The sequence below is a fragment of the Dicentrarchus labrax genome, unplaced genomic scaffold (genome assembly GCF_905237075.1).
Source record: "Dicentrarchus labrax unplaced genomic scaffold, dlabrax2021, whole genome shotgun sequence".
In the NCBI taxonomy this organism is placed as follows: domain Eukaryota; kingdom Metazoa; phylum Chordata; class Actinopteri; family Moronidae; genus Dicentrarchus; species Dicentrarchus labrax.
In genome coordinates, this window is record NW_026136723.1 from 2,703,542 (window position 1) to 2,713,608 (window position 10,067).

General features: G+C 38.1%; 1 protein-coding gene across 6 annotated transcripts in view; it reads left to right on the top strand.

Annotated features, from left to right (window-relative positions):
- The window catches only part of LOC127358042 (uncharacterized), a 41,351-nt gene extending 31,382 nt beyond the window's left edge, over positions 1-9,969 (top strand). For 4 of the 6 annotated variants that reach the window (XM_051390914.1, XM_051390913.1, XM_051390912.1 and 1 more), the window contains 12 exons: positions 68-340; positions 422-514; positions 1,497-1,568; positions 1,729-1,797; positions 1,919-1,984; positions 2,398-3,484; positions 4,851-5,108; positions 6,621-6,893; positions 7,729-7,827; positions 8,656-8,700; positions 8,792-8,908; positions 9,574-9,969. In XM_051390914.1, the coding sequence (XP_051246874.1) occupies positions 3,409-3,484; positions 4,851-5,108; positions 6,621-6,893; positions 7,729-7,827; positions 8,656-8,700; positions 8,792-8,908; positions 9,574-9,875 (1,170 nt within the window). In that variant the 5' untranslated portion in view covers positions 68-340; positions 422-514; positions 1,497-1,568; ... (1 more) ...; positions 1,919-1,984; positions 2,398-3,408 and the 3' untranslated portion in view covers positions 9,876-9,969. The remainder of the gene's footprint in view (positions 1-67; positions 341-421; positions 515-1,496; positions 1,569-1,728; positions 1,798-1,918; positions 1,985-2,397; positions 3,485-4,850; positions 5,109-6,620; positions 6,894-7,728; positions 7,828-8,655; positions 8,701-8,791; positions 8,909-9,573) is intronic. The other 2 variants (XM_051390917.1, XM_051390916.1) reach the window with 2 other exon arrangements.
- The last annotated feature ends 98 nt before the right edge of the window (positions 9,970-10,067 follow it).

The following is a 10,067-nucleotide window of genomic DNA, read 5'->3' on the forward strand; positions in this document are numbered from 1 at the left end:
TGAATTGTGCTTTTTAACATCATTTTTGTCTTTTAATTAATCTCTCACTATGTTTTGTCACATACAGGAACACCCACACTAACTGCTGAGGCCAGCGTCAGTCTGAAATGCCTCTCAAACGTTTCTGAGTCACGTGTCCCAACGTGGACCAGAGAAAGGAGTGGAACAAACATCACTGTTTTCTCTCAGAATCAGACGGACGAGAGCAGGTTTCAATATTCGGCCAGGGAAAATACGCTGACGATAAAAGAATTGCGGCCTGATGATGCCGGATTGTACTTCTGTGATGGAAAACCAGCTGTGTATCTGAATGTGAGCAAAGAGGAGGAGTCTGAGGGAGGTGAGAGAGAGTCGCAGCTCGCCATCATTTCACCTATATTTCTGTGTTAGTGTGTCAGTTATGATTCATTTTATCTTTCAGCTGCTGTTTTGCTGGCTGTAATACTCCTCCCCCTCCTCCTCATCATTTTCATCATCCTCTTCCTCATTTGGAGATGCCGCATCAAAAGACGAGGTGAATGACCGATAAAAATGTATCTGAAAATGCTTTATTTTGGTGGTTATAAATTACAAAAAGAACTTTACACCATCTTTACCTACGTAGAATATTTAATCACAACACATGAAAACCAAATAAATATGATGGTGTCTTTTCAATAAGTTTTCACTCCCAACTACTTAAATGCCACAGTGGCCCCTTGCTTTAAAATGTAAAGCAGTAGGTATCCTTTAGTGTTATTTCTGGGTGCACAGTCCTGTGGTCAAGTTAGTGATAATCCTGTTAGATTTTCAAAATAAAGCTTGCGTGGTTAAGGCTGTGAAATGATCGCACTTAGGTTTCGGCACAAAAAACATGTTAAACAGATTTATAATATACAGTTTAATGAAATATCGTAACTGATACATGAATAAAAGGTAACTTTAAATAAATTGTTTACTTCTGGTTTCACATGGGACACTAGCAGCAGTCTCTTGGGTTGAAGTCCTGTATTTATTTATTTCTGTTTATTTATACATGTATTGTACAATAGGCTATATAGCTAAAAGCACATTTTCCTCTTTAGTCCCTGGGCGGAGGTCACTAGTGTGCAGGTTACAAAGATAAAAGATCAGTAGTACCTGAAACAGACTAAATAGTTTTACTTGTACACATTACATGTTCAACGCAAGTTTTGGGGTGTAAACCTTTGGCTATATTTTTCATTGATTTAAGATACAATTTTAACAAAATGTGACAAATTATGACTGAAAAAGAATCCTTTATTTCCCAGACAAAAATCGACTAAATATATTTGCTTTTCTATTTTCTTTATCAAAGTACCGAATCCTTTTGTATTTTTTAGGTAGCATATAAACTGTGCAAAACAATGCGTATATTCCTTTTATTTCACATATTTTAACATATTTGTGCATATATCGTCTTATCTTTCATCATTCCTATAAATGACTGTCCACTGAATCAATTACCGTGTCACATTCATGCTCTTATTTGGTAGGAAGTGGTGAGGAAATGCCTGACATCTACTACGAAAAGGTCTCAATTGGATCTGTGTTTGAATCTGCACAAGGTGAGACATAAGATTTATTAAAGAGTTATTAAAAACTAGGCTTAAAGTGCCACCTGGCAGTTATACAGTTTCAATACGAGTTTGTTTTTGTGCATAACTTGGTAATTGAAGGAAACACATTATTAATCATAAATAAATGTGTGTCGGTTTTAATTTCCAGATGGTCTAAACCAAAACGATCAGACTTACTCCGTCATCCATGAACTTCCAGCACTAGCAAACGAGAGCGGTAAAGACTGAGCTGTCATCAGTATCCAGCTACTGTCACACAGTCGATTCATTCAGATGATTCTGTGTATATTTGGACAGCTGTGGCTGCTTTAAATACATATATTTGTCTTTTTTTACAGCAACATCTCAACCCAGTGAGCCACTTTATTCCCTCGTCAACAAGTTCTGATGTCACTGAAATAAATGTAGGTTTTATCATTCTTTATGTTGGCTGTTATTTATATAATGTAGTGCATGTTGTGAATTTAGTGCATGAAATGAATGGTACTGTAAGAGTTCAGCATTACTATGACTGAAACTACGTAATATTTTCAATATTCCTTCATGCTTCTGATTATTTCCAGATTAATAAACTCACTAATTTGTCTATAAAATGTCAAAACAGAGTAAAGAAATGTACAAAACCCAAAGATGTTCACTTTCCAAAACATAAAACCTGCAGAAAATATCCAGTTACTTCTGCAAGAGTTGTTTTTGTTACTTAAACTTAGTTACGATAATTCTGCAGTGTAGATTTAAACTGTTCACAAGTTAGATGAAACTGACATTTCATGGATAATTTTTTACTTTAGTGAGAAACATTTTGTTTGTTTTACAGAAACGGACCAGATAAGGATGTCGTCTCCTCCTCCTGTTGACTCAACGCTGATCCAGCCGCTGTGTAATTTATGCTGTATTATATATTGTGTTTCAGCACTTACTTATAATTTTCACGCTTACAATTCATTTTAATTTTGTTCTTTTTATCTACAGATGTACAATTTTGTAAATTAAGTTGATAAAATAATTCAATTAATCTGTTTTTTGTTTTTTGGCTTTGCCTGCGTCAGCGTTGTGGTTGTCTGCCAGAAGCTGTCATGCATTGACTGTTTATCCAGTCTGAAGCCACATTGTTACCATCCACTGTTTAGATCTTGGTGCTTTTTAACTCTGAGCTAACGTTAGCAGCAGCTCGGCTGGTAGCTCCTCCGGGACGTCCTTTATCTGCCCAACAGCGTGGGAGAAGCAGTGACTTTATGGTGGAACTGCTTTATTCAGTGTTTTTAGAAGTTTTATTGACCAGGACTTCCTTCAAAGTGGACAGAAAGAGAATAAAACTCATTAAAAGCGTCTCTGTTAGTGTTTCCAACAATCAGCAACTCTGGTTTGGTGGAAATAAATCCTTAATTCACCGACGTAGATGATAAAAACAGCAGTTTCAGTCGGAGCAGACCGGCTATGGAAACAAACCACAGAGAGGCTGCGATACAACACAGGCAGAGGGAGAGAGACACCATGTGACTCTTTATATTTTTTTCTATAATACTGTTTTGAATATTATGTAAATTGAAAATAAAAAATCTTACAAGCTACAATTACAGCTAAAATTGCTTCTTTATTCTGCAGTTACAACCATTTTATACCATCTCATTGATTTACTGAAGGCTTGTGAAGTGCTGTGAATATAAAACCTCCATTTTCCAGGACAGTGACGCTCAGTTCTTCACACAGTGGCTGTTTAGGGAAGAGGAAGAAGAACAGTTGGGATGATGAGTGGAAAAGTGTCAGACACCATAAAGCTTCAGTCAGATCAGCAGCAGCTTCTGTTGTTGTTGCTTTTAATGTGAAGATGTTCAGGTTTATGATCTTCTGTCAGGTTTGGTTCCTGCACACAGTTCTGATCGGCTGCAGTGAGAACTCCAAAGGTACAGCTGCATGTTATATTCAATACTTTCATATGGACAGTTGTTGTTTATTTGCTTTGGATTCATGTTACAGTCATTTTATTATGTTATTGTATTGTTTACTGTCTAAAATTAGTAGTTAGTATATTTTATTTCTGCACTTTTAATAAACATTTTATACAGTGTGATGGTGTTATAAAGGAAATAAACAGTATAAAATAATAATAACACCACAAACAACTAATTCAACTAAATATAAAACATAAAAATCACCTACATATATATTCTGTGACTATATGTTCACCTAAAGGTTATTTAAGAAAGAAAACTAGTTTTGGACTTTCAGATATTTTTTCACAATAAAGCATTTAATTCTTTAATAAAAGCATGTTTTTATTGTTCATTTTAAGTTAAGTTATAAGTTATAAGTTAATAACCGAGCAGGAACGTGCAGATATGTTGAGGAAATGTTGCTCTAACCTGATAAAATAACCCAGCTAGCATGCTAACACTGGGTCATATGATAATAACATAGAAAGAAATTCTGCACGATGTGATGAATATATGACAAGCTGTGCAAGATGTTTATTCACAGAGCATCCCATATCCACTTCAAAAGACTCACAGGACAGTTATTACGATATATATTAATAAATAATAAGATTGTAACACCCATGCATTAGCAAATATCATAATCTAAACTTAAATTCTTATTATTATTATTATTATGACCAGTTCTAGTATTACTGTGTACTTCTGTGGGTTACCGTACGCCTGTGGGAAGGTACAAACTGAGCATCTGCATGCGTCAGCTAATGAACGAATGAAGAAAAAGTTCAAATGTATTAAAAATGGGAAATATTGATGGTTGAAAAGCAGGAAACTAGTTAAATGTGGATGCTACAGTGTGATGATGTGGTGGAGGGCGTCTCTGAGCCCTGCAGAGGGATGAAGAGTACTAAAGGTTTGGATGATACGATGATTTCATTCGCTCTAACTTTAGTGACTACGGGTTATTTGTATTTATGCAACAAAACAGCAACAATAAAACATTTCCCGCCTCCAGAGGAGCAGCTCAGATGAACTTTAGCCGGGCCTTGTGCACTGGCAGTAATCTGTCAGACATTATGTTTCCTGCTTTGTTATTTGAGGCTGACAGCGAGAATGTTTCCATGAGATAAAAGAGGAACCAGGGCTAAAAACTGCCCATCAGCAGGATATGAGTGACACAGCTCTGCATGTACAACAGCAGCAAATGAAGAAGACGAAGACATCATATTTCTATTATATGTTTCTAGAATTATTTATGATTTATAACATCTCCATGAACATTGCCGTCATAGAAACTGGATAAAAAAGAGATTCAGATCTGTTCCCTCTCCTCCAGCAGTGATCCGGGTTTCAGTCCCGGAGGACCACCACATCCGCCTGCGGTGTCCCGGCGCCGACAGCTCTGATGTGGTCTGGACCCACCGGGACAGGAGCGTCCCGGTGACCCGACAGGGCGGCCACGAGACCAACGAGGACCCCCAGCGCTACCTCCTGCTGCCCGACGGCAGCCTCCAGCTCCTGCATCTCGATGAGTCCGACAGCGGAGAGTATCACTGCAACCAGCAGCTGGTGGCCGAGCTGCAGGTGCTCACAGGTAGAGCTGAGAGTGGTGCATTATGGGAAACATATTCAGAAGGGTATTTAAACGGTTGGACTGATTTCTGTAATAAACAAAGCTTTGAGCTTTGAGTGGGTGAAAAAACAAATGAAGATCTGATTCCTGATGTGATTTCAGGCAGACACTGACGTTTAATTTACTATTATTTAATTTACTCTTTAAGTACTGAACTTAACTACAAATTTGAGGTTCAAACGTTTCATACCCAGTAAAAACATGTATGTCCAAATTTGGTGAGTGTGAATATGAATTGTATGAAGTTTTCCTTTGTGTCTTGAGTTAAGTGAGAAAATGATCAGGTGGTTTCGGGTCAGTTACAGAGAGGCTGTACCAAAGAAAGGACCTGGGGGCATCATATTTGGTCCAGGGGAACACAAGCCTGAAGGTCTTTATTCAATAATGTGCCCAATGTGTTACACTTTATGTCCATTGAGGAGGATCTACTGTCAGAAATGGAATATAATATTCACAGGTATGTTTTCATTAGTGTACAATCACCTGTAAAAAGGAATCATTGTGTTTGTATGTAAGTTATCCATACATACATACATACATAATTAAATATTGAGTGTGATGAATGAACTGATTTCCATAGAAATCCACAGAAACCGCTGTCTGTCCGAAGGGAAGTAAGTCGGTCTGATAAGTTGTGAAAGATGCTGTGAAGCAGCTTTTAAATGAAACTTTCTGTAATATTTCTCTCTGCATAAAAGAGGATGTTGGTTGTAAGAAGGGAGGGGGAAGGGATTTAAAAGTTAATATTCCCACAGTCTGAATGTGACATAAACGCCACCTCAGGATGTATGAAACCAACGGTAACGGTGAGGTAAAGGACCAGGGTTCAGTAATATAGAGAGAGAGACATCCAGCAGTGACACACTTCATGGCTCTACAGAAAGGAAGTGAGAGGTGTTTGAGTTTGGAGGAATTAGTTACCACCCGGGTGGCGGGGTACAGCGGTTCACACCAGCAGTGATCGGACTCATGACTAAGAGTTTACGTTACGTCTCGCTAAGAAAAGAAAATACTTTATTGATCCCACACTTACAGCAGCTCCAGATATAAAACAGACAGGAAAATACACATTTAATGAAAATATAATAGAAATGTAGGAGAATTATTGAGTTAACTAATTACTGTTATAGGCACTGTTGTTGGCAGTTATAGGTAAAGTAATATTACTTTTGAAAGGAGTAATAAGTAATAAATGAAATGTTTAGGTAGCCAGATGCTGACATTGGCCGCTGACATCCTCCCAGTTCCTCTTAGCTTCTTCTTGTTTTTTTTACCTTGAAAGATGATAAAGAGAAATCTCCATATGTCTGTCGCTTACATTCACTTTCTTTAAGTGACACTAACTTTGTGACTCAGGCAGGTTCATAAGGTCGCTGTGTATTTATATAGAAATATAAATACTGGAGGGGGAAACCCTAACCGACAGACACTGTGACAAATACCCACAATGCCTCGCTGTTTCTGCCCCCTCAGGCCACGACTTCACGGTGTCTGCAGGCCGGACGCTGCTGCTCCCCTGCAGCAGCTCCTCCAAACACAGACAGAGGTGGTTGTACCGGAGGAGGGAGAGGGAGAAGTGGGAGCTCATCTTCACCTTGTTCAGAAACGGTACAGTGAAACCGGAGAGGGAGGGGGGGCGGCTCGGCTACCAGAGCGACGCCCTGCAGATCCAGGACCTGCAGCCGGAGGACGCTGGACAGTACCAGTGCAAGGTGAAGCTGGGGAGCGAAGTCACCACGCTGACAGGTGAGTTCCTTCTTGTTCCTGCAGTGGGAAGTTTCTCTGAGCTCACTGGTGGGATTTTAAGGGGCGGGGCCTACGAGCATCATATGTGACATCACAATTGGCGTATTTATAGATTGTTGTATTTTTAATGAGGTAGAAAGAAATTTCTTTTTTCTTTTTAAGGATTTTAATGTGGAATTAATACATTGTTTTGTTGATAAAAACACATCATACACACATTATTTTTTCTGTTATTTGTATAAAGGCCTAATATATTTCTTTAAACTAATCTTTAATTTAATTTCTCTATAAAAGTTTATTTATATTTATATTATTTATATTCATTGGAGGACCTAATGTATGTTAACCCTATTGATAATTAACTTTCAGTCATGTTTTCTTTTTTAGTTTTCATTTAATTGTACATTTAAATAAATGTACAATAAATAATTAATAATAAATAAATAAATAATATCATTTTATTGTACTTTTACTGTTTTTGTTTCCGTAAATTATACTCAGTTAATTATCTTAATTGGACTGTTTGTTCTGTTTAAAGTACGTACAGTAATTAACTAACTTTTAAGTTATTTACAATGTGATATTGGAAGAAACATGTTTTGATTGTTGTCTGTAGCTGTAGAAGTTGTTAGTCCTTATAGATATTAATATATTATTATACACGTTAAACAGCACTGAGTTAATTTATTCTGCAGTCAACAGAGACTGAAACAAAGAAAGATTATTATTTAATTCATTTTGATCTTAATAAAGGTATTGTGCTTTGTATCAGTGGAGAGAAATAGCAACTGGTTGTTAATAATGTGTAAAAATGTCTTATGTATTGATTGATCAGTGCAGCCGGAGCCAACCAGCACGGAGCAAACCGCCTGGACAACAACAACAACAGCAACAACAACAACAACAACAACAACAGATGCTGTGACAGAAACAGGTAGGATTGATTTACATTAATACAGCGACATAAAGACCAGACATATTTTATATAAACTGGTTTTAAGTGCTAAACTTTAACCCTTAACCATAATTATTTGACTATTTATGTAAGTTTTATGTATGAAAATGAAGTTTGATCTTCATATGGTGAACAAATGGGCTGTTTTGTTCTCTTATTGGAACAACACATGATCACACCTTTTACTTTAAGTCCAAAGTGTGTGTTGATTCTGGCGCCCCCAGTGGACAAAAGTGGTAGTGTTTGTGTTTCTACCACCTCTGACCCGATGGCAGGCGTTACAAACAATAACACAGAGTGAAAATACTCTGTTACAGGTAAAAGGCCTAAATTCTGAATTTTACTTGAGTAAAAGTACAGAAGTGTCAAAAAAGTTCTCAGTTTGCAAAAATGATATTGATATTAATGATATTATATCAATGAGTATTGATATAATATGGAGACGTCAAGCTCCCAAAAGAAGATTTTCTCAAGATAATAATTTGTGTACAGAATTATTATTTTGTGCGACAATTGTGGGGCAATGTACAACTTTATTGTTTTTAAATAAATACCTCAAGAACCTCAGAGCACAACTCCAACCTGAGCAGATCTAATCAATAAGTAATCATATATTTTTATGTCAGATTAAAGTAACTTGTAAGTATAGCAGTTAAATAAATGTACTGCAGTAAAAAGGAGAATAATTCCCGGTGAAATGGAGCAGATATTAACTGGATACACTTCACTGACTGTGAATGTTGTTTTATACGTTAAACTGTATGAACAGTCTCTGATCTCGGTTTGTGTTTCATGTTCTTCCTTTAGATGAGACTGAAAGAAAGAAGGAGAAGAAAAAGAGACCTGAGAACGGTCGGTTGCTCTCTCTCGCTGTCTCACACACAAAGCTTTACAGATGTTGTCGAGTGTTTGTTGACCAGATGTTCTGTCCGCGGTCTCTCAGCTCTGCTCATAGTTGCTGTCGCCGGGTTGGGGTTGATGGTCCTGCTCCTGGTCGCTGTCTGTGTTTTACTGACCGGCATGAAGTGCAGGAGGAGGAGGAAGAAACACAGACGTACAGGTCGGTGGTCGGACGTACGGAAAGTGTTTCATAAATAATGTTACATAATGGGGTTCAGACTGCGTGATGGTCACTGTGTGAGATTATAGGGACATAAATTATTGGCTTGAATCAGTCAAAAGACGTTCACCTGCATGATGTCACCAGGAAGGAGGGGCTAGAGACCGACTTCTGTGAACAAGAATACAAACAAACATGGCGTCTGAAGCGGTGTGTGCGATACTGGCTGTCGTGTTGTTTCGCTGTTCGACCTCGCAGCACCAACAACATCGTTACTCTCTGCGCTCTGATTGGTCAACACGTCATGGAATTTGTCCAAAATTTTGAATATTCCTTATTCCTTCAAAGATTTTTCATGTAAACGTTTTATTTAATATCAAGTTTCACAGATTTTTCTCTGTCATCTTCTAAATTCTATTCTTTCATTGTGGAACTTTATTTTGTTTATTTACTGTTTGATTCACTTCATGTGTTTATTTCCTCAGGTTTTGGTCTTCCATACGTGGTTCTATATATCTACATAATTTATGGTTCTATAAAAACCTTCAGATCAGTTTAAACATGTTTTTTACATTTTGAAGTTAGTTAAAGCAACTTTTAAGAAGACATTTGAAGAGCACCTTTAGCAAACTGCTGCCACCTTCAGCTCTGTTCTGTCTCTGCAGCTTCACAGAGGCATGAAGACACCGAGCTGCAGCCGTGGAAGACGTCCAGCAGACAGACCGGTAACGCCGTCAGCTCGGATCCTGCTGCAGGTCTGTACTCGGGTCCGTCTCCACCTCTGATACACCTGTCTGTCTCTGCAGAGTGCGAGGCCTACGAGAGTCCGTCTCTGCCGGAGGAGACGATCCACTACGCCTCTCTGGGCCGGCAGAACTGGAAGGAGAGACCCAGCAGGACTCCGCCAGACCAGAACCACCACAACGTCATCTACTCGTCTGTCATCACCAGACCTGCCGCCAAATAGACTCCAGCAGAAACTCTCAGTGCAAAGAGGCTGTTACTGTTCATGTTAATGCTCTTTCCTAAAATAAACATACTGTTCATGTGATTAACACTGATTTACATATTGTCTGCACTTTATTTCACTTAACTTTATTTTCCTTTCAAGAGACATTTACCTTACAGCAGCTTTAACACATCAGAAGACAGGCAAACA